The 26,938-nt window shown below is 41.9% G+C and overlaps 1 protein-coding gene across 1 annotated transcript in view; it reads right to left on the minus strand.

Annotated features, from left to right (window-relative positions):
• RYR3 (ryanodine receptor 3) overlaps positions 1-26,938 on the minus strand; it is a 472,179-nt gene that overhangs the window by 98,154 nt on the left and 347,087 nt on the right. Inside the window, exons 44-49 of the mRNA XM_081119125.1 lie at positions 17,903-18,083; positions 16,575-16,686; positions 15,531-15,651; positions 6,333-6,502; positions 4,209-4,429; positions 638-728 (exon numbers count right to left, since the gene is read on the minus strand). Of these exons, the coding sequence (XP_080975251.1) occupies positions 638-728; positions 4,209-4,429; positions 6,333-6,502; positions 15,531-15,651; positions 16,575-16,686; positions 17,903-18,083 (896 nt within the window). The remainder of the gene's footprint in view (positions 1-637; positions 729-4,208; positions 4,430-6,332; positions 6,503-15,530; positions 15,652-16,574; positions 16,687-17,902; positions 18,084-26,938) is intronic.

The raw sequence follows: 26,938 nt of genomic DNA on the forward strand, positions 1-26,938 counted from the left end.
CTCTTGTGTGGAGGCTGATTCTGATGCCCCCCCCCCCCCAAGGCCCAGATGCTCGCAGTGCTAGTGATAAAATGTTAGTAATTAATGAGAAAATCAGGAAAGAGGAAACAAACAACAACAAACAAAAAACCAACCAATCAACCAACAAAAAACAGAAAGAAAGAAAAAAGAGGGCCTGTGGCCTTCCTTTACTTTAGGAAAGAAAAAAATGTAAAAAACAAGAGGATCTGTTACAAAATAAAAGAAAAAGCATAAGGCAATCTGGAAGAGAAAAGGGACATTTTAGTTTCTGTACTTAAACGAGTCATCACAGGCCTTCAAAGGTTTTTGAGGTTGAAAACATTCTGAAAACCTAATTAGGGCAGGAGAGCCCAACCGCAGGTCGCCTCACTGACCTGTGCTGAGTAAGCAGCAGTTGGAGGGAAGCCACCCAGGAGACTGGAGCAGGTCATGACTCGGGAAGACCTACTCTCTTCCACCCAGACACACTCGAGAAGGGGTTGATTTTGTGGGTTGCATCTTGTAAGCTCTCAGCTTAAAGGAGAAAAGCCCATTTAACATGCCCCACGTTGCGAGGACATCACGTCTCCCGGGCAGGGTCCCTTGCCCGGGCCTGCTGTGGCGAGCGGGGCTTTACCTTCAGAGGCATTTTGCAGTACTCGTTGAGCTGGGGCACATCGAACACCAGGCGCCGCAGGAGCTGCTGCAGCATGGAGGGCCTCAGGTGACTGCAGCGAGGAACGGGGCGAACGGGGGGTCGGGTGAAAAAATAAGGGAGAAAATGAGAAAGGAAGGACAGAAGAAACACGCAGCAATAATCATATATTAGAACTAAGTCTCCAAACAATTAGCTCCTAAAATACAAACGCTTTTTAAAAAAATATATATATATATTGATTTCAGAAAGAGGAAAGGAGAGGGAGAGAGAGAGAGAGAGAAACATCAGTGATGAGAGAGTCGGGGCCTCCTGCAGACCCCCGACTGGGGATTGAGCCCGCAACCCGGGCATATGCCCTGACTGGGAATCGAACCCCGATCGCCTGGACCCCAGGTCGATGCTCAACCGCTGAGCCACGCCTGGCTGGGCTAAAATACAAACTCTTGTAAAGCACAATCGATGGTGAAACACTCAAAAATCTGAGTAGAGTTAAAATACAGAAAGAGGGACATGTGGCTAATAGATTTAGGTACCTAAGGTTAGAGTCCAGTCACCATTAGACAGGATGTTCTAGGGTCTATGTACATTCAAAGTATAGCCTCTGATTAAGTACAAAGAATGTGACAGAAAGAAGGGGCAGGTGCTTTTAGTCTAAGGACCAGGAGTCCCTTTGGACTCTGCAAAGGGAGAAGCTGGAGCGGACCAGCTGTATGGTGGAATCTGAGGCCACCTACTGGTATGATCTGAAGGGAAATTTAAGGCCCCTGAGTTACTGTTGGATCCTTGAAATTCTCATTATTAGAATCATTTCTTTGGGTTAAGGCTCCATCCTCAAAAACACTCCTTTAAAAAGCAAGTGCACCAGCTAATAGGAGAATGATTTATCCAATTATCAAAGAGTTTATGGCCTCGGTGTTGGGTGCATGTAAATCCTGAGATAGAAGAAGGAGAGATAAGTATTGCTGATTTAGCCTTTATTTTTAGATTGCCACGTTTTAAAATCTCTTTTTTAGATTTAAAAATATTATTTTTCAGTTATAGCTGACATACAATATTATAGTAGTTTTAGGTGTATAACATAGTGATTAGACATTTATACAACTTATAAAGTGATCACCCTAAGTCTAGTATCCACCTGGCACCACAACATTATTGACTATATTCCCTGTGCTGCACTTAACATCCCCGAGACTCTTTTGTAAGTGCCTATTTGTACTTCTTAATCCCTTCACCTTTTCCACCCGGGCCCCCAACCCCTTCCCCTCTGGCAACCATCAGTTTGTTCTCTGTATCTATGAGTCTGTTTCTCTTTTGTTTGTTAGTTTGTTTCTTTAGATTCCACATATCAGTGAAATCATATGGTGCTTGTCTTTGACTTATTTCACTTAGCATAATACCCTCTAGGTCCATCCATGATGCCCCAAATTAGATTGCCAAGCTTTTTAAAAATCTAGGGGAACCTCTCGATTCTCTCCAGAGAAAAGTTCGTGTACACAGTAGGCACACTCTGGCAGGTAAGTTCCGTTCGCGAACCCACAGATTCCTTCCACAGATGCCTAAGGAACCATGGAGGCAAAGTGAGTAACTCTGAGGTTAAAGTGTCAGAATGCTGGGAAAGAAAGCCTCGGAGGATGGATGGAAGCAGAGGTGAACAACAAAACTCATCTATTTCACAACTTTATCTAGAGCTGCTCTGTTGATAAAAAAAAAAAAAAAAAAAAGAGCCCTGGAGTTAAAATACATAGCGAATCAATGGCCTTGTTGCTGACTCTAGCAATTATAATGTAAAATTCCTCAACTTTTCACATTATTGTTTAGCTTGTTGGGAATATCACCTAAGACTGACCAACTTGAATAAAATCAAGGCGTGAAATAAATCTCTATTAATTCCTGACTTATTAAAATAAATAACGACATAGCTAGTTAAATACAACCAGCTTGGCTACTGTATCCAGAGCTCATCTAGGCCAAGAGGAGATGTATGGAAGCTCCTCTGAGCATAGCAAGAGGGCTGTTAGCTACATTTTTAATTTGATGTAAAATTCTAATTTCCCCAAGGTCTGCTTCTTTAAAAGCATTGCAGCTGATGTCAGTCTCATCAACATGACTTGAATGCTAGGAAGCAGCTTGTGCTGGGAAAAGGGGGCTCCTTGAATGGTCTGGTTCCTAAGACACCTGCTGAGCTCAGATCTGGCAAAAGGCAGAACAAGACCTGCAGCTGCTGCTGGTGCAGCTACTAGCTAATTACAGAATCAACAGCGATGGGATTACTTTGTGTGTAAACTCATTATTTATTCCCCTGCCACCATTGCAAAGAAAAGTAGGGACCCATCTACACAAGCAATGGGGCCATTACTCCTCCTTTGGAAGAGGCAGAGTGGAAACCCCAGGAACCCTATGGACTCCTAGAGGCTGTAAGGGCATCTATCCAGCTTTGTCTTTCAAGACCAAAAAATTCTAATGAACTTAATTCTCTGCCAGTTTTAATAATCTTGGAATGAATGACATAGTGTCAGAGTATAGGCCCTGATTTTGGGGGGGGGGGAGCTCAAAGACCCCTTTTTATGGGGCCTTGGCAGACGCCCCTCCCTCCTTTGCCCTCTAGTCCATGTTCCAGGCAAATAGTACTGTACAAGGACACAGCCTGTCCCCTAAAGTAGTTGAAGCGTGTAGGCCTTAGAAGATAGAAAGACAGCAGATAGAGCTTACTTTTAAGAAAGCATTTTAAATGGAAGGAACTTTACTATATTTGAAATATAAATAAGTGTGAGATTGCCTTTTAGTTTGGTGTTCTAAAAGAACCAATCAATTGTTATTTTCTAGGTGGCCCTAGGTCTCAATACACAGTCACCCCTGGTGTGATTAGGAAACAGCTTATTCAACAAGAATCAGGACCATCCAGCTGGTCTGTGGGTCCTGTCTCCAGGACAATCTAAAGCAGAGGCTCTCAGCCTCACTGCATTATGGAATCACCTGGGAGCTTCAAAAGCTGGAGGTCTGGGTCCCATGCCTAAAGGTTGGATTTTGGGGGTGGAGGTGTGACCTGGGCACTGGGGTATTAACATGAGATTGCCCCAGCTGATTCTAATATGTAGCTGAGGTGGAAAACTGGCTTAAAGCAGGAGACTCAGGTCCTGGACCAGCTGCTGAGACCTGCTGTAGGAACAGCCTTCTTCCTTTGACCCCACCAGACCTGACGTGGTTTCCTGAGGAGCCAAGGCTCTTGGGGTGACTTTACCCTCTGTCCTCCGTGGCTCTGATGCCTGCTTGCAGTGGTGAGAATTACTGCCCTTTCTTCCCTGCTGGGACTGGAAATTCCTTTTCTTTGCTCCTAGTGTCCGAGGTCGGGAGGTGGGCTGCTTTGATTCACACTTAGTCTGGCCCCTGTGCAAAGGTCCACTCACACACAGCTGGCATGGATGCACGCACAGGGGTGACATGAATGCATACACACTGGGGACATGGATGCATACACACAGGTGACATGATGCACGCACACAGCTGACATGGATGTGTACAGAGGGATGAAACACGTGGGAGGGGTACTTACTTGCAAATGGCAAGTAAACATTCTTCTATGGTGTCTCTCTGAGCCTTGGTGAGGGAACGCCCCTTGGAAAGCCTATAGATTGTCTGCAGTGTGGAATCGATTAAGGAGGCGTAGTGTTCTGTCCCGGCAAAGAGAGGGGCGCACCTGGTGAGGAGCGGGAGCACCGCAGAACATATGTACCTATTTAGCGCCAGCGCAGCCTCCGTGGTGCTGAGGGACACCTGGGAAAGGGCATCGGGACACCGGTTAATCTCCTGGGAAAGTGAGCAAAGCTTCCCCCTGACTGAGCGCCCATCTAGCAGGCAGCGGAGTTCACACGTGTCTGCTTGTCACGGCAACGAACTGGGCAGCTTTGTGCCTTCTCAGCATACTGATTTCTTTTCTGCATTTTAAATGGGGGAAAAAAATCCTGTTAAAAGAAAAAAATAAATGGAAGAAAAGCAAAGGCTGTCCAGTCCTAACTCACTCCAAATGATCCATAAACATCCATCCCGCTCCAAAAATTCCAAACTCTTCAAATCGGGTGATGGCCAGTCTAACCCAACATCCTTGATGTGTGCAAAATTCAACTACATTATTATCCCATTCTAGCTCTTTTTTCTCACCCCAGGGAGACTCACCAGTTGTGATTCTGAGATTAGTAGATGAGAAAAGGCCAAAGAAGCTCTCAAACTTGCTGGTTTTGCAGAGAGAAAGTAAAGTGGCTCTCATCCCCAGCACTTAATTTATGAGCATCATGAACAATTCACAATCTGATAAATGACATGAGGGCAGGCCTTACTCGGCATGGCAACAAGTGTCCAAGGAAGAGAAACGTGGGACCTTCTCTAAAACTGCTGCAAATCTCCCTCACAGTGTCCTCTCTTGTTTATTTAGACAGGCCGAATTCAGGGAAGGCCCCTTAGTGACACAGAATTTAGCCAAAGCATATTTACCTATCCTTTCTGAAAACTGCAGAACTTTTTTTAAAAAAATACCTTGAGATACAAAGAGATAAAATATTATTATTTTATGTGATCATTGTAGTGATTATATCTGTAACTTGTGATTTGATAAACTGTACACATTCCTGGGAGTTACTCTTAATTATCAGAGCCTGTCTCCTAGAAGCTTGAGTAATCACATTGAAAGAGCTAATCTTTCACATTTATCACTTTAACAGTTATTAAAATGAGGAAGGACAGAGCTTTTATTACAGTGTCTTGAAAGTTTTCAGAAGAGAATGTATGAAAACGTGTGTGCTGAGAACTGAACAGAAAACTGCTTTTGTAGATGGTGTTTAGACAAGCATGTGATTTGGACCCCAAATGCTTACTTGATCTATAAAAAACTGAATGCTTTGATGAGGAACCTTAGGAATATCCCACAAGTTAAAAAATTATTACAAACCAAGGAATTTACAGAAAAACTGAAAACAAAAGCAGCTGTGGACCCTGTACTCCTGGTGCGCTGTGCCCCTGCTTAGGCCTGACTTGGGGCATCAGGCATCTATGCTCTTTAACTCCGGGGCCTCCTGTCTTGATGTCTGTTGATACTGGACGACTGTACCTCACACTTGACTTCCGAGCTTGGATTTACCCGTGGCCTCTCGTCCTGACCTTGTCATGCCCTGGGCTCCAGGCTACCCAGCGCATTAAACTTCGGGAGTGATGTGGGAAAAGGATTCCCAGCCTATCATGTTGCCAGCCAGCCCTTTCATAAGCAACAGAGCCAGACTTTTCACATGAGGGCGACTTTGTCCTGCAGGAAACATTTGGTGAAATCTAGAATTGGTCTGGGGGATGGTGGGGAGAGGCCAGGGTAAGGTGGTGGGTAGGATGTACAGCAGCAGCTACACATCCTACAATTCACAGGATGGCCCCCACAACAAATAGTGCTGATATTGAGAAACTTCGGAAGAGAGGGAACTGGATTGAGCATCTGAGGTCAAGTTTATGTACATCTAAGTCTCTGGCCAATAAATTAAGATCTTCCATTACTTGGTGCCTCTTTTTTCTTACCCTTTAAAGCAAGCTACTACTATGTAATCAGTGAGTGGATTAAAAAATGCTCACTTCTAAATCCAATGTTACTAATTTATTTACAATGATGGGAAAAATATTTTTTCTTATTTTAGTCACTTACTGTATCTAGAGAGGCAGACGCTCTTAAGTCAGGTAAAAATCCAACCTCCAGCAAGTGGAGCAGAAAAGTTTGATCCTTAATTCCATAAACGCGGTCCAAGAATAGCACCATGGGGGCCTTGTGGTCAGGGCAGAAGTTGGCTGCCATATCCGGCTCACTGACAGATCCATCTGAAAGACACACAGAGAATGTCATTTCCCCTTGTCTAGCTCCACAGTCTCAAAGGCAACACAGAGTTTGTCTGTCAATGGCTTGTTCGCCTAACAAGCAACATAAATTTTGGAAACAATATAATATTGTGCTGAATCCAGCTTATACTGGCTTGGAAGAGCTGATGGTTAAAATTTCAAGAATTTTGTGAGTCAGTTGTTAGATACGCTCATTATTAAAAAAATAAAGTTTGTAGTTAAGTAAATTATATTTAAAAAGGTAACAAATACTCAAAATTCATTACTTTCTAATTATTCTCTTGAGGTTATTTACATCCATTGTATTTGTATGTTGGAAATACAATACAATGGTGTGCCATGTGTGACTCCGTGCTCAGTGACATCCTGTTGGTAACTTGAAATTGACCATGGTGAGAGTATTTATACCACAGAAATGGGCAAATGCCAGGAATCAGGGCTTGACTTACTGCTTTGTGGATTGAAGACATAAAAAAGGGAGGGAGAAAATGTAAGGCAGAATAAATTTAGAAGTGTGTCATGTCTACAGCTATTACATCATAAATAGCACAAAACTGAGAAAATCTTCCAGTATTTAAAAACTATTATCTGATTTAAGTGAAATTTAGATCAGACCACCTAACAATTCTAATCTTATCTTAAAGAAGAGGTTCAAAGATGAAGTGAGGAATGACATGAAGAAAATAAAAATTGCTTGACTTGGGGAACACAGACAGAATTTTGAAATAGGATACAAAAGAAAAAGTCTTCCTCCTCCTATTTTGTTAACATAAAAAACTAGAAAACACAGCCCCTAAATTATGAATCTATAGTCAGAGCATATTTAAGTACCATAGTTCATAAGGCACCCTAAGAGCTGCAGAGATATAATGCTATTCAGCCCAGAACCTCATTTAGCCCAATGATCACTGTGGGCTACTGGAAGAGCCAGGAGGGAAGGGGCTTTCCAGGCTGGAAGCTGCCTGCCTCTCCTCTCCTGAACACTAGGGGGAGCTGGATCCAAATGAACCTCTCAGGCACACCTGGTGCGTTGAGGGACATGATTTTCATGGTGTATCAGTAAGTGTTTTGTGCTCAAAAAATTTGGAAAACACAGAGTTCAACATTTATTTTCTTTATCATACATTTTCTCAGAGGCTCTATGATCCAATGTGCTTGATGAAGTTTTATAAAAATGTCATATTTCAAGAGTGATGTCACCAAGATTGAGGAGGAGATCCCAGTCTCTCTAGCTAACAAAGATCAATGATTAAACAGGTACCCATGAACAAAAATAGTACTGGGAGAGCTCAGGAGTCCAGTTAAGAAATTTCAGCAACCTAGTGGAACAAACCACCTGAGAATAACCGTACAGAAAGGGGAGGACGAACAGCTTTATCTTGCCTGCATCGTCCCATGCCCCAGGCCGCCACCGCTTGGTGCCAAGGAGAACTCCTCAGCTAGAAAGAGTTCCCTCTGCTGGAAAAGGGAGAGGGGTGAGGGGAAGCAAGCCTTTCGGGGTACTACATGAAGGACCTGCTTTGCTTTCAAACTTGGTGAAAATCTGTCTTGTTACTAAAAATATTGGGGGTCTTCCTGACTGTTCTCATCTTTTTCATTTGTGAGTATATAAAGGTTTAATATATAGGGCAAAGGACAGATGTAAGTTCAGCAAGATTGACACCCATTCAGTCCAAATAAGTAACAATTAAAATACCTTGTTTAATCAACAGCTATATAGGACACACTTTGCCTGTCAGCACCTATCAGAAATTTAGGAGAACTTTTCTCGTCTTGTCTTGTTTAGTCCATGACGGTCTAGCTCCAGGTATATCTCATCTCCAAACATTCATCCACCAGATTGATCCAGAAAAACCATGCTGAGTGAAAGAAATCTTTTCCTTTGACTGTATACTCTAATGAACTTGAGCCACTGACTGCCCTTTTGCACAGCAGAAGAGAGTTTATAATGGTAGAAAATGCTATAATAGCAGGTTACAAGTTAATTCTATGACTTCATTAAAATTGTTGTCATTTAATATTAAATAAGGTCAGAATGTGTAAACATTTTTCAGCTATAGTTGATTAGGTTTTGAAAACTATTGTACCTAAGAGACCTCTTTGTAGCTAAGCAATCTTCTTGAAGTATAGCAAAATCTGACAGGCAAAATAGATAGAGGCACTTTTAAATCCACAAATATAAATGACTTACTCTGTTGGCAATTATATAAAAAATAAAATAATAATTGCAATTGTACTTACTAAATGGAGCTAGTCAATTTCTTATTAACAGGTCTGTTTGTACTACAAAGTAACAGCATGACCCTGAATAAGACCTTTAAACAATGAATATTCTCAGGGAGCAGAAGCAGAAGGGGTCTATTTCATACTACCTGGAATTCTCTTCCAGTTCTGTCTATTCTCCTGCCATTTAAGTATAGCATTTAACACAGTGAATTGATGTCTAGAGATGGCTAAGAAAAGAAAGATGGGCAGGGCTACTTGTATCAGCCAAGCAGCAGGAGCCAGCGTGGTTCCCAGTGACCTGCTCTGCAGAGAACCTTGGCAGCTTTTGCCACTGACAAAACCAACCACCAGCACAGTCACCACAAAACCCTGGCAGATTTCACAGGGTTTTTCATGTTTGCAGATGCCCAGATGCCTGAGTCTCTCTCCACTCCCATCCCCCTCACTGCTGGAACCCAGGATCTGCACTGGCAGCCTATGCAGCTGTGTAGGTTCAGATGCTAGGTTAGACCCCTGCAGCAGATACCCATTGCCATGTGTGCACTCAGGAACAGACTCCCATCACTGGCCTTTATTACCATGCACGTGTGGTGAGGTCCTGTAGCCATGGGAGTGCATACTGACAGCCAGGGTCCCCACAGCTGCTTGTGGGCCCAATTCCAACTCTGTCTCCTATCAATGGCCTGCACTGCTGTGCTCACCTGTACCTAGCACCTTTAGTGGTGAACTTGTACACCACTGGCCAGAGCCTTGTCACTGGCCTCTACCTCTGTGCACCTGTGGCGAGACTCTGAAACCACAGGAATGCATCCTGACAGCTAAGGTCCCCACAGCTGCTAGTGCACTTATATGTGACCCTTGTCCTTGCGGCTGGCCCTGGCCATTACCACTATGTGTGTGTATGCAACTGGCCTGAGCCACTACACAGACACGTGTAGCTGGTCCCTGCAGCTGAGTCTGTGCATACCACTGACTCTGAACATCACCACTGCCTACCCTGTTCCCAGTCACTAGACATGGAAGCCCGCTAAGGATGTCAACAGCTCTTGTAGCCAATGAGGACTCCTGGCAACTCTTGCCAAGGACCATACAGTTGTCAACATTGTGGACCCCAGTGGCCCTGACCTGACAAGACATATCACCCCTCCCCCAGACCCAAAGCTGCTACACACCCCCACCCTTGGCACCTTGCTTCACTAGACCTGGGATCACAGCATACTCCAAAGTGCCCCACCCACAGGTGAAGGTGTTTCCTTACCAAAGTCAGTCCATAAAGTCTGGAAGAGATGACAGATTCTTCAAATGTGCAGTGACCTATGCAAAGCTACGGGTATCACAAAGAATAAGGAAACATGAGACCACAAAGGGACACAGTAAACTTCTGGGAACTGACCCTAAAGAAATGAAGATACATGAATTGCCTGACAATTCCAAATTATTACTTTAAAGATGCTCAGAGAGCTACAGGAGAACACAGAAAACCAATTTAATTAAATCAGGAAAATAAGAACAGAATTAGAAGTTCAAAAAAGATAGAAAATATAAAAATGTAAAAACAACCTGTAATTTTGGAACTGAAGAATATAATGACTGAATGGAAGAATTTAATAGAACACTTCAGCAGCACACTGGAACAAGCAGAAAAATCAGTACACTCAAAGAAAGATCATTTGAAATTACCCAGCAAGAGGAACAAAAAGAAAAAGAATAAACAATAATGAAGAAAGACTATGGGGCTACTGGGACACCATTAAGAGAAACAATCTACACATCATTGGAGTCCCAGAGGGGAAGAGAAGGAAAAGAGATAGAAAGCTTAAAAAATAATCACTGAGAACTTCTCAAACCTGAAGAGATATCTGGATGCCCAAGTTCATGAAGGTAATAGGTCACCCCAAAATTTCAATCCCAAATTATTTTCTCCAAGATAAATTATAAAATTGTCTAAAATCAAAGACAAAGAAAGAATTTTAAAAGCAGCATAATAAAAATAATTTCTCATTCAAGGGAAGCCCCTTTAAGACTATGAGCTGATTTCTCAGGAGAAACCTGCAGACCAGGAGAGAGTGGGATGATACATTCAAAGTGATGAAAGAGAAAACTGCCAACCAAGAATACTTGAACCAACAAAGTTGTCCTTCAGAAATACAGGCAAGAGAAATACTTTCCCAAACAAACAAAAGCTGAGGGTAATCATCACCACTAAACCTGCCTTACAAGAAATGCTGAAAGAAATTCTACCAGCTGAAATAAAAGGATGCTAATTAGTAACATGAAAGTGTACAACACACTAGTAAAGTTAAGTATATAGTCAGGTTGGGAACACTGTAAAGAAGAAAATAATAAAGACCAGAGCAGAAAGAAATGAAATGAAGAATATAAAAACAATAAAAATGATCAACAAAACTAATAGCTGATTTTTGAAAAGATAAACAAAATTGACAAACCTTTAGCTAGACATACCAAGAGAAAAGGAGAGACAACTCAATAAATAAAATTACAAATGAAAAAAGAGACATTAAACTAATACCACACAAATACAAAGGTTCATAAGAGACTACTATGAACAATTGTATGCCAACAAATTAGACAACCTAGAAGAAATCGATAAATTCCTAGAAACATACAACCTACTGAGAATGAATCATGAATACATGGAAAATATGAATAACCAATAATGAGTAAAGTGATTAAATCAGTAATCAAAAACCTCCCAACATGAAAAGGCTAGAACCAGATGACTTCATGGGTAAATTCCAACAAATATTTAAAGAATTTATACCAAGCCTTTTCAAACTCTTCCAAAGAACTGAAGAGGAGGAAACACTCCCAATCCAATCTTATTTTATGAGGCCAGTATTATTACACTGATACCAAAGCAAGATAAGGATACTACATGAAAAGAAAAGTACAGGCCAATATCTCTGATGAATATACAATTGATTCTAGAACAATGCAGGGACTAGGGGTGCCGATATCTCCACACAGCTGAAAATCCACACATAACTTTTGACTCCCTCAAACCTTAACTAAAGTTGTCTGTTGGTATCTGCAGGAAATTGGTTCCAGGACAACCCCCACAGATTTAAGGGACTTGAGTATACCAAAACCTGTGTATACTCAAGTCCCTTACATAAAATGGGGTATAACAATGCATACAGTTAGCCCTCCCCATCCACAGACTTCCAACTGTGGGTCAAAAATACTGTCTTTGATTCCTGGTTGGTCGAATCCATGGATGCAAAAGCCATGGATACAGAGGGCCAACAATATATTTATTGGGAAAAAAATCCATGTATAAGTAGACCCCAGCAGTTCAAACTTGCCTTGTTCAAGGGTCAAATGTACATGCAAAATTTCTTATCAAAAGACTCTCATACCAAATTCAACAGCACATTAAAAGGATCATGCACCATGATCAAGTGGGATTCATCCCTGGGATGCAAGGATGGTTCAATATACACAAGCCAATGAATGTGATATATCACATTAATAGAATGGAAGACAAAAATCATATGATCATTTAAACAGTTACAAAAAAGCATTTGATAAAATTCAACATCTTTTCATGACAAAAACTCTCAATAAATTGGGTAACATACTTCAGCATAATAAAAGCCATATAGACAAACCCACAACTAATATTCTGTGTTGAAAGACTGAAAACTTCCCTCTAAGATCAAGACAAGGTGCCCACTATTACCATTCCTATTCAACATTACTGGAAATCCTAGTCAGTGCAGTTAGGTAAGAAAAAGAAGTAAAAAGCATCCAAATTTAAAAGTAAAAAGTAAAACTGTCTCTGTTTGATGATGACATGATCTTGTATACAGAAAATCCTAAAGTCTTCATCAAAAATTGTTAGAACAAATAAGCCAATTCAGTAAAGTCTCAGGATACAAAACCAACATACAAAAATCAGTTGTGTTTCTATACTCTAACAATGAACTATATAAAAAAGAAATAAAGAAAACAATAATCATTTACAAAAGCATCAAAACCAATAAAATACCTAGAAATAAATTTAACCAAGGAAGTGAAATAGTTATGTACCAAAAACTGTAAGATACTGATGAAATTGAAGAAGACATGAATGGAGAGAAATCCTGTGTTCATGGATCTAAAGAGTTAATATTGTTTAAATATCTGTAATACCGAAAGCAATCTGTAGATGCAATGAAATCCCTACAGAATTCCAACATCACAGAAATGGAAAAACAATCCTAAAATTCATATGGTATGAAAAAAGACCCTGAATAGCCAAAGCAGTCTTAACCCCCCCCCCCCAAAGTTGGAGGCATCACACTTCCTGATTTCAAACTATATCACAAATATAAATAATCAAAACAGTATATTATTGGTATAAAACAGACACATAGATCAGTGGAACAGAATTGAGAGCCCAGAAATAAAGCCATACATATACAGTCAAGAAATATTTGAAAAGGAGCCAGGAATACTCAGTGGAGAAAGGATAGTCTCTTCAATAAATGGTGTTGGAAAACTGATATTCACATGCAAAAGAAGAAAATTAACTTCTTTCTTACACCATTCCCAAAAATTAACTCAAAATGTATTAAGGAAATTTTAGACCTGAAACAAAACTCCTAGAAGAAAACATAGGCTTAAGCTTTTTGTTTGTTTGTTTTTTAAATATATCTTTATTGATGTCAGAGAGAGGAAGGGAGAGGGAGAGAGAGAGAGAGAAACATCAATGATGAGAGAGTTGTCACCAGTAGGCTGCCTCCCACACGGCCCCAACCAGGGATCAAGCCCACAATTCTGGCATGTGCCCCAACTGGAATCGAACTGTGATCTCCTGGATCCTAGGTCGACGCTCAACTGCTGAGCCATGCCCGGCCGGGCTAGGCTTAAGCTTTTTGATATGGATCTTGGTGATGACTTTTTGGCTATGATACCAAAAGCACAAGTAATAAAAGCAAAAATTGACAGGTGGGACTCCATCAAAATTAAAAAACAACAACAAACCAACCCTTTTGCACAGCAAAAGAAGCAATCAAAATAAAATGGCAACCTATGTAACAGGAGAAAGTATTTGAAGACCATGTTATCTGACAAGGAATTAATATTGAAAAATATAAGAGACTCATACAATGCAATAACACAAAAGCAAATGTTCCAATTAAAACTGGGCAAAGGGCATGAATAAACATTTTTCCAAAGATGACACAAAAATGACCCACAGGTACACAAAAAGGTGCTCAACATCACCAATCATCAGGGAAATGCAAATCAAAACCACGAGACATCATCGCATATTTATTATAATAGCTATTATAAAAAAGACAAAGGATAACAAACGCTGGTGAGGATGTGCAGAAAAGGGAGCCCTAGTGCACTGTTGGTGGGAATATAAACTGGTGCAGCTACCATGGAAAACGCTATGGAGGTTCCTCTAAAAATTAAAAATAGAACTACCTTTTGATCCCACTTCTGGCTATACAGTAAATAAAATTATCATCTTGAAGAGATATCTGCACCCCTATGTCCACTGTGGCATTATTTGCAATAGCCAAGACATGGAAACAGTCCAAGTACTCGCTGATGGATGAATGGATAAAGAAGGTATGATACACAAATGATGGAATATTGAGCCATAAAAAAAGGAAATCCTGCCATCTGCAACAGTATGAATGGACTTTGAGGGCACTCTGCTAAGTGACATAAGTCGGACAGAGAAAGACAAGTACTGTGTGATCTCACATATGTGAACTCTAAAAACATTGAACTTACAGAAACAGAGAGTAGAATGATAGTTACCAAGGACCGGGGAAGGTAGGGAAATGGCGAGATGTTGGTCAAAGAGTTAAAACTTTTCCTTATAAGATGAATAAGTTCCGGGATCTAATGTACAGCATGGTGACTACAGTTAATACTGTATTGTATACTCGAAGTTGCTATGAGAGTAGAACTTCAATGTTCTCACCATAAGAACAACAAAAACACAGTAATTATGGGAGCTGAAGGATGTGTAAACTAACCTTATTGTATTAAACATTTTGCAATATATAACTATAATCAAATCATCACATGGTATAATACCTTAAGCTTACATAATGCTATATATCAATCGTATCTCAATAAAGCTGGGAAAAATGTGATACATTCCAAAGCATTTCCTAAATTTATTGACTCCAAACCCCTTGCACACCAATTTATATCTTCTACAAAAGTGTTCCACAGAACACCGGTTTGGGAAACACTAACAGCCAGAGTCATGCTATCTTTTCAATTCCTCCATCTGCCTGGATGAAACTGCCTGGAGAGCAGGTGGAGTGAGGCAGAGAAACTGAGGGCTTCTGGGAAAGTAGACATTTTGCAAAGTTAACATTGAGTGTTACCAAATGTCACAAGTAGCACTGGGGAAAATCTGTTTGTACATAGGACTGTGGCAGAACAGAGCCTGTGTCAGGTCTTATGGTTACTCCAGGTGGCTGCACAATCTGAGGGACACAGAGGCAGAGAAAGAAGGCCATGGTGAGAGCTGTCATTGGTCCCATTCCGTCAGCCTCCTTCCAGAGGGTTAGAGTGCTTGGAGGACTGTGAGGTCTGGACTGTCCGTATCTGTGGGGTGTAGGGTGCAGAAGTCTCTGACACTGGGGAGCAGAGGAGAGAGCAGCCAGCTGGAGCCAGGAGAGAACTCCTCACCAGAAAAAGAGCAAGGCCTTCCCCTGGGCTGCCTGCCTGCAAGTAGGAGCCTAGAAGGACTGCGCTGGGGGACAGAGTCCTGACCCTGAGAGCGGCCCTTAGCTGCTTCTCTTACCTTTGTTCAGGGAGGGCAGCTTCAAGGGGATGCTGATGATTCCAACCAAGTCCTCGGTGGGGACAAGGGAGCGCAGGATTGACCTGATCCGGATGGCCTCCCCCTTTCCTGTCTGGATAAGCTGCAATGTAGGGTTGGAGAGTAAGATAAAGGAAGTTCCCACACCCCTGTTCCACCCCACCTCCAAACACCTGACAGTGAAATTGTTTTCTTTAAGGGCCAGGTACACTTCTAGATTTCTCTAATTGTCACAGACACTTATGACCACAGGGAGAAAGAAGAACTTTCTCTTGATTTTCTAGAATAAGTGCTACTGAGGGATTAATTGACCAAGGAGTCACTTGATTCCTTTGCTGTGATTACAATGATCATGCAGTTATGGTATCAAATCTCAGCAGTAAGTGTGGGTTATTGGTGATTCTCAGTGTGACTGCAACACAGGGAGCTCTCAGTGACCGCGACAGAAGTGCTGACAAAGTGGCCACAATTCCAGACTAGAATGCTGCTAAATGGAGAAAGACTTATGAATTTTAGTTTCCTAAAGGGATGATGAATGCTCGGACTGGAGGCAGGCAAGAGGAGTGTAGAGAATGTCCTAGAGAAACTGAGACTCTCAGTGGAGTCATTCCTTAGTCCCACGTCAAGCACATCATGAGAAGGTTCTTTGGAAAAGACAATAACGTGGGGAAAACAGAAGGCAGCAGGAAAGGGGGAAGACCAAATATGAGGTGGTCTGACTCCATAAAAAAAGCCACAGGCATGAATCTGCAGGAGCTGAGCCGGGCTGTTGAGGACAGGACACTGGACAGCACTCATTCACAGGGTCACTAGGAGTCAGAGCCAACTCAACAACAGGTAACGCACACACATTCCTTAGAAAGCTGCAGAATCAGGTACCGGGGATGGAAACGACTTTCTCCCAGGGAACTGAGAGAAAGGCACATCAGCAAATGCCAGAGACAGAAGAAGGAAATACATTCAGGAGGTCGACAGTGCTCTCGGATCAAGCCCCTCCACGCTGCTCTCTGAGAACTCATTACTTACGTGCATTTCAGGAGCACAGCGGCCTAGTAGATCTATAAGAGCTGAATAAAATGACATAATTGCATTGCCCATGTGCACGATCTCTTCTTCGTCTTCAGTGTCTTCTGTGCTGCTGACAAAGAACCAAAACAGGAGGTGTGAGGAAGCCTGGCAGGCATGGGCATGTTATTAGAGCTGTGTGGCATGGAAATACTTTGCTCCTCCAGGGCATCATGCATCCGTTCCCCTGGGCACCTTTCCTCTCCCCAGAAGTCAACCAGGTGGTTCTAGTCACTAAGTTCAAAGGACCCAAACAATCATCCATGACATTGCTAGGGTCGCATGAACTTTAAGGCACAGGTACTGACATTCAGCTGATCACTCAGACTCATGGAGAAGCACTGGAATCCCTATAGTTCCTACCAACCATTCATTCCCCTTTCCTTCCTGAATATACATGGGAAACACTTTGGACAGGGAGTCGGGGGGCCTATGTCCATGTCCTGGCTTTGTTGCTAACAAGCTACACAACCCTGGGCCTCAGTTTCTTCTCATGTTACATAAGGAAGTTGGGACAGCTTATGTTTTAGTTTCTTTCTAGGTCTACTAGGTCGCCCGCCAGAATAAATGACAAAAAGTCAAAAAGTCAAAAAGTCAAAAAAAAAAAGCCAACCAGCTGGAGAGGTATCTCTGCTGAGTTCTACCCATTCTCTAGATTTTGGGGGCTAATCTAGAGGCTGTGATTAAAAAAAGGGAAATCGTCATAAAAAATAATGAAAGGAAAGTCACAAGGCAATCTGCCAACACACTGTCTATCTCCTTAACCTTCAAAGACCAAGATTAGTGATGCTGTGATTTTTTTTCACATTCTGCAATTCTCCTTTTTACCTAAAGAATCAAATAAAAATACTTTCAGAAGAGTAAGTATTAAAAGTGGGGTATGAGATGAGATACCAAGGTTTAAAATACTGAAGGGAACAGTCTGGAGTCAGACAACGACCGTAACCTGGTTGGTCCAGGCCTTTTCGCCTCTACACAGTAACCCCTGCGGCGATGCTGTGGGGAGGATCAGAGCTAAGAGCTTGCCAGGCTTCTGGATTTGCCAACTGGTCTGAGTGCAGTAAGAAAAATGGAAGTGGGTGAAGGTGATATTGATCGCCGGGCTTACTGGGAAAGTAAAACAGCAACATGCTTGACAAAGTGATTTAAAGTGTTTTCACCACAACTGTTAAGAACCCGTGCTCTCTCCCAGGGGGAAAGGTACTGACATGTCTTTAATGATTCCTGTATTGACAATACTGGGAGCTCACCAACTAGATCCCTACAAGAAGGCAATTCCATTCACTTACACTTCTCTCTTGTATCCCTGAGAGGGGAGGTCGAGGGCTGGGTTCTCGGAGATCTTAATGGCTCCCTGCATGGCTGCCAACAGGCCATTTCCACCTTCCCCCCGCAGGGCTGGGCCGAAGCACTCCGGGCGTCTAATGAGCAGCTTGACCACCACACTAGCATTTTCTTCGACACTTTCACCTACGGAAAAGAGGCAATATGTCTTTCTCATTGGGAAGGACCACCCCAGAATTTATTTCTAACTGATGAGGCTGGGAGAACAGCCTCATCTAATTTGGCTGAGCTTGCCACTCACTCGTAAGATCAGGAGGTAATACTGATGGAAAGAAAGGTGAGCTTTGATAAATTAAGTTAGAATCTGTTTATTTGATACATTGTGATTAACCAATAGAGAACAGAATCCTACTTTTAAGTTCAGGATTTTGTGCTGTTCAGATTATTTCCCCATCTTATGTTCTCAGAGAGCAAGAAATATACCATGGAGTCTGCCAGCAATTACCGATGAATTCACAGGTGACTTAGAGAATAAGAAGCTTTATATATTTGCTAATTCTATGAGGGGCACTTAAAAAGTATTTCCTTCCTTTTCTGAGAAGAGACAGGATGGTAACTCAAGCTGATGTGCCTCAATTAACCTGTGAGAAGTGATATATTAGCTCCTGAGCTGTAGTCTCCCAGTCTAATACCTACCCCAGAACAACCAGGGTTGTGTGGATGGACCTCAGAACATTCCTGAAGTCATTTCTCCATGATACAAATCTACTTGTAAAGTTGTCTTGGTTATACTTGAAATACCTCTGTGAGAAGCTAAAGGTTAGAGAATTATATTCTGCTGGTGTTTTCTTTGGAAGAACCATAGACCACTAAGACAGGGTCTCATTCCTGAAGAAGTGATTAGCAGTAGAACTCTCATATGTAGAAATGGAGAGCCAATGTCTCTTAGAGCCGATACACAGAGTCAAGAGCAGTTTAACAGCTGTTCAAACAACTTCATAAAACACACCTTCTGTCTCAGATAAAATCTGAATTTGTGTCTGGGAATTTCTCTCTTGGCCAAAGCTCAAAGACAAGACTTTTTGATGTTGTATGTTGGATGAAGCCTGAAGAAAAACGTCTACAAAATAATTAGATATTTCTTGGAGGATCGTGCTCTGTAACAGAGGTTATTACACCTGGATATGCTCTTGTATTAAATACTTATTCTTGCATAAAAATTACTGCAAATCTTAGCAGGGTCAAATAAAAAGTATTCATAATCTTACAGTTTCTGTAGGTCAGGAACACCGGAGTGACTAAGTGAGGTACTCCTGGCTTGAGATCTCCTGTGAGACTGCAGCCACAGTGTTGGCCAGGGCTGCAGTCTTCTGAAGGCTTGACTAGATGTGGAGGATCGGCTTCCGTGCTCACGCGCATGCTGGCAGGAGGCCTCAGTTCCTCACCACGTGCACTGCTCCAAAGGACTGCTTGAGTGTTTTCATGGCATGACAGCTGGATTCCCACAGGGTAAATGATCTCAGAGAGGGAGCAGAGCAGAATGGCAATGCCCCTTACAGCTCTGTCACACTTCTGCTGTACCCTATTCATTAGAAGTGACACTCTGTGTCCAGTTCACACTCGACGGGAGAAGAATCAGGCACCATCTTTTAGAGGGAGGGACACTGAAACATGTATACACACATCTTGAAACCATCAGAGGAGTTTTAGTTCTGTTTTAATAAAATTTTTTATGAATCGACTTAGAAGTGTTGTGTGAGTAGTGCATTAGAATGAGAGCCCAGAAAACCTGTCTCTTCAGTCCAGCTTTTTAGCAAATCACTGTGTGAGTATGCACCCTGCACAATCTCACTGGGTCTCATTTGTACTGTTGAGATGCTCATGCCTCTTCTAGTTTTAGAATGAGTCTATTAGTCTAACCCAGACGTAGAGATTTCTCCCGTCATGCCCAGAGGTTCAGAGGGGCTGAGCTTGCTGCCCAAATGCTTATAATTAACTTGTGCTCACCTTCCACACAAACTCATACTTGAACACATTTCACAGCCCTGGAGATCCTACCCTATGTCTCAGCCGTAGTCCTTCCTGGTCAAGAGGATGGTCCACTGACAACCATTTTTTTTTTTTTTTTTAAGTCACTCAACCTTCTGCATTTCAGGTAAATTTAAAGATTGTAAATATAAACCTCCTCTTTAAGTTTCAGAATGGTATAACTTAAGAAAAATTTTCATTAAACTGAATTTAAACAGCTCATCAATATGCATTCACTGCTTTATAGTTCAATCCTTCAAGAAGAGGCTAAACTTTTTGTAAAGACGTTTTTCTTCAAGTTTAATCTAATGTATAACATAGAAAAAATAATTTGTTTTTATTAAACCAGAATCCATGCGAGGAAAGTTCTCAGGAGATGCTAAGAAGGTAAAATAATCTCAATAATAGTACAAAGAACCAATGAAGAGGGAAACCAAGGAGAGTTTGAGTGACATTGTGTGATTTGTAGAAAAGCTCAGATAAAGTGAGGATGCTCAGTCCTAAGGCCATGCTTGCCTATTTGTTGAAACTAACATCTATATCTGGTAGAGTCTAGTCACAGGGGGGATACTTAAAGAAAAACACCAGGGTACTCAACATATTTGAAAGCAAATATCCTTAGTCATAGATAAATTCATATAGTTCACTACTCTCAAATGTTTTTGGCCCCAAAACTTATCAAGTAGCACATACATCTACCCTCCCAGTTGTCATTTTCATTTTAAGAATAAATAATGCAGCCAGCCCTCCCACATGAGAACACAGCAAGAAGACATCAAATTTGCTGGCAGCTTGATCTTAAACTTCCTAGACTCTACAACGGTAAGACATACATTTCTGTTGTTTATAAACAAACAAACAAAAAAAGAGAATACTGAAGCTAAAACTGAAATTTTCAGTGTTAAAATTAGAGAGATACCCCCCCTGCTAACCAACTTATTTAAACATTGTGCTCTGATTCTTTTCGTTGTTAAGATGGAAACACTGGTGGGTCAGCCAGTCTTGGCCAGCGTGCTGAATTCACCTTAGCTCTTTCCACGGTCATCAGCATCATGGAGTTTGACGGGACATAGACCACAACGTGCAGCAGAATCTGAAAAACCAGACTCTGAGTTCTACACTGAGTTTGCTATTAAAATTCATTTGCCACATTAGCCTCATTTTTATCTGAATCTCAGGTTCAGATCTAAGCCATTAGGTTGGCTCTACTAACTGACCCTGGAAGCCATTCCTTGATTACTGAATTGTGGGGGATACAGAGGGCAGCCTACAAGAGGGAGAAACTAAAATGCAACCACTGCTGCTAATTAGAGAGGGGACCATGGGAAAGAATTTCCAAAGGTTTCACAAGGTAAAGAGAATGGCATAATTAGAAGAGAGAGAGAACATTCTCTTCTTAGCTACCTGCAGCCCGGGGTGGGCTGGACTGCCAACCAGATCCACTGTAGGGAAGATGAATATTGACCCTGAGGGATTTTTACAAGGGAGAGAGAGATCTGAGGTAGGTTAATTTTGCCCAGGGGCTTACAACAAAGCTTCAGCTTGAGTTCCAAAATGAATAGAGCTTCACAACAGTGTGAATGTTCAGAGTGACTGTCTTCAAAGGCTCTCAGCTCTGCCTTCCTATTACTACATTCCTTTCTCCATTCCTGAGAAGCTGGATGGACATGGAATGACTGCTCATTTTACCCTGAAGCAATCATCCTCACCACAGGGACGATTAGCAGGGATACAATGATTTTATCTTCAGCCCATTGCTTTCTGCACTCCATATTCTCACTACATCCCTGTTTTAATGCCCTTTACCTAAAATGCTCTTTTCCTTCTCACTCCCTTGGCATAAACCCTTGACCTGGGTAACTCCATTTCACCCTTCAGAACAAGCTTAAACTTGGCAGCCCCAGAGGATCTGGTCCCCTCAAACTCTTCCTTGAAGCACTGAACACAAGTATAGTTAATTAAATTGTTTGTATTTGTTTGTGTCGGTTTTTCTTACTAGACTATATATTTAATAAGAACAGGGCATTCATTCTGAATTATCTAACTCCATATGTTCAAATATCTTGTTAACACCTGGCATATAACAGGTATTTAAAAAACATTTTCCAAAAAATTGAGGAGACTCCACTGAGACTCAAGATGGAGGCTTGAAATGACCGGAATGAAGGCGGAGGGTGACTATGCATCATTGCGTCACCAGACCAGTTATTAGCCTCTGTTTACAAGAGCCTGATTTCTCAGATTTCAATCAGTCCTAAGGAAGTGAACATATCTTCAATCAAGTCCCAGTGCGATAAGGGAGAGCACTGGGGGCCCCGCAGGAATGAGTCTAAGACACTCTCACTTTATTTAGAGAATCACAAGGCAGAGGTGATGGCCAGGCCCCAATAATTTTTTTTTTTTTTTTTGGTAAGTGCCAACTTTATTATAGTAGTAGGAAACTTGTACAAGCAAATTAGTTAATGTGGTGAAGACATAAAATCACCTCCTTAGTGCCTGGGAAGGGAGCAGAAGATGTGTCTATAAATTACTGTGACAGACAGAGAAAATCAGGGCTTGTTTGCATGTTTGGTCATTAGTCCAACCATTCATTGAGCTTTATTACATGCCAGTGGCTGATCCAGGAACAACTGGGCAAGTAGTGAAGGAGACAGTTAGCCTGGACAGCGCAGTGAGACGAGTGAAACAGGGCCACCCCAGCAGATCCACAGACCTGCAGCAGAGCTTCCCAGCCAACTTGCAGATATGTGAGCAAAAACCACATGCTTAATATTACATGTCCATGAGATTATGCAGTCATTTGTTGTGCAGCAGAGGCTGACTGATACAGGGGTGAGAGTAGAGGCAGGGAAACCAGTTCCTATGCTTCTGTAGTGGTCCAGGAGGAAGACAATGATAGCTTGGAGTGGGATGTGGCCAATGGGAATGGAGAGAAGCCGGTGGAATTCAGATATCTTTTAGACACTGTGTCAAAAGAATTCTTGATGGACTAGATATGGGGAAAAGGGAAAAGGTTGAATTAAGGATGCCACCTAAGATTTGATTTGAATATCTGCAAAATTAGTTGTGCTAGTAAGAGAGATGGGGAATCTATGAGGAGAACAAGATTGGGTAGATAATTATAAATTCAGTCATAAAATGTACAGAATTTTAGATACTTGTTCAACTGCCAAATGGAAATATCAAATAGCCACAGGATAAATAAGTCTGGGGCTCAGGGAAGAGGAAAGGATGAAAATGTATATTTGGGGGATAATCTGCATGTATGTGGTCTTTGAAGCCAAAGGACTAAATGAAAATCTTGCAGAGTGGACTGGCATAGGAACCCAAAAATTATGGAGACCAGTATTTAATCCCAAATCATGCTACAATTATGCTTATGTGTCTAGAATTTGGGTCCCTATGGATTTTTCATGACATATGTGAAATAAAACTTGGGTGACATTGAAGCCTGGAATCAAAACTGAGGTATGTTCTGATAGAACAGAAGCCCCTGTTAAACATGGGCATTCTCGCCGAGTTGATGAAAATCGCTTTGTGATGAGCACCAGGCTCACAACACTGCTGCCACTTTGTGTGAATAGAGCTGATGAAGCAAGTTTTGCCCTGCTACACCATTTCAGTGAAGTGCACAACTGTATTTAGGCGTCAGACCGCATTTACCATTCTTATCAATAAAACGACTGATAGAGAATGGGTTTTGGATGTCGGAGCCCACTGCCAAGCTGCTCAACCAGCCCTGGCGCTGGGACCCAACAGGGAGCTGTGGGGAAGAACCACTGAGCAATTTACTGAGCATGAAAAGAACAGGCCAAATATCCTTTCACCCAGGCACAGGTTTCCTGGTTTTGGTGCTCTGGGCATTGGTTTACCATTGGCTTCTTTAATTTATTTTCTTTTACTTGTGTTGTTTTGACTACTTATTTCTGGGCTTCGATGCTGTTTCACTTTGAGATTTTACAGATGGAGTCACATTTCCTTGCCTTTGTCTCTATAAGCCTTTACCTGGCCCCACTGACTGATTTCCTTCACCTTCTCAGGCACAGAGATTCAAGGGGCCCAGTGGGAGAATGAAGAAGGTGGGGAAGAGGCAGCAAATGCCTTACAATCGGCGAGAAGGTGCAGCGTAGGTGTTAAGTACCCGACCCCACTGGCCATATCTCAGTGTGTCTCACATTCTGCCTTCTCCCCTGACCACCCTAGCCTGACATGTCTCCTGAGTACAGCACTGTTATTCATAATTGTCTCAAACTGCCATTTAAATCTTTTACCACTGGTTAATTTTTTGAAAGTTTGCCGAATCTTTCCAACTGTACTGTAAATTTGAGAACAAGAGCAACATCTTATATTATAATCCTAACCATCCCCAGTCTTCAGTACCAATCATACTGACGAACGGCTGTTGTATCCTTTCTCACGCTAAAAACATGGATACATGAGCAGAAATGACTCAGCTGATTCTTTTAAGCATCTATACAGACTATGCCCTTCAAAGTTAATGTGCTACTTTGTACTCTTGACCCTAAAAGAATCTTCCAGCTTTATTGAGATATAGTTGACATATCCTAAAAGATTCGTGTCTCCCAGTTCAAAGGCCCATCAGTAGGCTCTCCTCACACTCTGTTAAATTATGTCCATTTCTTTCCTTAAGATGTTATTCAATACTTGTCTTCTTGCCCAGGCATCCCTAGATTCACTCTACCGGGTTCCAACAAGAACCATCGTTGCTGGCCTGCTGAAGTCACATGCGCGTCACTACGTGGATAGGTGTGGTTGATAACAGAATTTTTAGTCATTATTCCGTATACATCTCTGATAATTCAACTTAGGTTTGCTCTGTTTCCTGCTTCAGCTTGTAACTGGAACCAGGGTCGAACTTCTAGAGCATGTCTCTTGTCACTTCTCACAGATCCTCAGGTAGTCTTCACACGTCATGTGATGGATGCGCAACTTGTAGCCACTGATAATACATCTGCCTAGAGAGATTCCGCAAAGCTGGGAGAGACTGAGTTTTTAACAACCAAGTTCGTTGCCTGGGGAAGATGATATCATGGGAACACTCCAAAGACTCAAAGGAAGCACAGAAGAATCTTTCCCTTCTTCTTGTGGATTGGTAAGAAATCTTTTACTTCTTGGAATCTACTTTAGAAAGGGATTAATCAGACTCCCAGACATATCTGTGTCTAGACTGATTATAGAATTTGCAACTGCCGAGTAAACAGAAGCTTCTGAACTTCATTACTCTGAGTTAAACACACCCCAAGGCTTACAGCAAGCTAATAAAAATAAAGTAGAGAAAATTATATACTTCAAGTTCTTTTAAAGACAAATCTTGTTTAAGAAGATTAATACAAACATCGAGAAGGACCAGAAAAATAATGTTAGAAATAAATTTCCAATTCTGTTACTTTGACAGAGCAAGAGCTTTTGATTTGGCTTTAAAAAATGTGTTTTTTAAAAAGCATTAGAACCGAACAGTAATTTAATAATGCCACAGTTTTGTGACAAGCTCAAAGGAAAAAAATGCCGTTTCTCCTCATTCATCAGGGAGACGGCGCTGCCAAGACCATGCTGCATAATGATTTGACTAATGCTTGGCCCCCTGGAGCCAGACTTCCCCAGGTCAGATCCTGTGAGCTGTGTGACTCTGAGCAAGGTACTTTCTCTATAAACTAAGGAAGATAAGTGTACCTATTTCAATGGATTTTGTATTATGTAGGTTAATACACTTAAAAGTACTTTGAACAGTGCCTGGCATGTGGTTAAGGCTCGGTAAGTGTAAGCTGTTACCATCACTACCACCATCCTCATAGCCCACTATCACCAACTCCATCATCACTCACTACCACCTACCACGGGCACCTCAACAACCCAGATGGCATCTACCACTCAACCACCATATCCCACCATCATCCGCTATGACCACCCTCCCCATCGCTTATTATCATCACCGCAACATCACTAACCCCCACCCAACTCAATCACCCCCAAAACGTGCTATGACCACTACTCAACCATCATGTCCCACCAACAATATCATCACCAACCACCACTCACCATTATCATTCCCCATTGTCCACCATCACCATCTATCACCGCCCATCATTCCCCATCGTCTCCATCCACTACCCCGCTCCCACCATCACCAACCACCACGACTATCCCCATACTCTCCCATAATGATCCACAACACCCTTATCTTTCACTGCTGAGCGGAGGTGACAAAAGTGGCCAGGAAGTCCTTTTCAATCACCTCTTAGACATAAAGATTTATAAAAGGCTTTGAGATGTGGAGGGATCTATTTATTAGAGTCTTCCCATTTCAAATGCCCTAATGCTCTTGTAAGAACTACGAACAACACTGACAACTAACACGACTGCGGCTGTGTTTCTGGCCCTGTGCTAATCTAAGTTTATTATTTCATGTAAGCCTCACAGCAACTCAGTGAGATATACTACTATTATCTCTATTTTATATAGTATATAAAGAACTGGGGCTAGGGAATTTTTAGTAACTTGCCTAAATTCACAAAACTGGTAAGCAGTAGGGCTATATTTGAACCCAAGATACTCTGTTCTCCAGCCCAAGCTCTTCCACATCACTCTGCTGTGTTTGGGTCACTCATTCTCATTCTTTACGTGTTCAAGATTCTAACATTTTCTTGCTCATACTCCCCACCTCTCTCTTTTTCATGCTCTTCCCTGTGACAGTCTATTTCTGCTATTTCTTTATTTTATTTTTATTTTTTAATTTTTAAAAATATGTCTTTACTGATTTCAGAGAGAGGAAGGGAGAAGGGGAGAGAGAGAGACAGAAACATCAATGATGAGAGAGTCATTGATCGGCTGCCTCCTGCACGCCCCCGATTGACGATTGAGCCCGCAACCCGGGCATGTGCCCCGACCGAGAATCGAACCACGATCTCCTGGACCCTAGGTCGATGCTCAACAGCTGAGCCACGCCCAGCCAGGCTATTTCCACTATTTCAACTACAGATGACCTTCATATCTAC

The sequence above is a fragment of the Miniopterus schreibersii genome, assembly GCF_964146895.1.
Source record: "Miniopterus schreibersii genome assembly, chromosome: 1".
NCBI classification, from domain to species: Eukaryota; Metazoa; Chordata; class Mammalia; order Chiroptera; family Miniopteridae; genus Miniopterus; species Miniopterus schreibersii.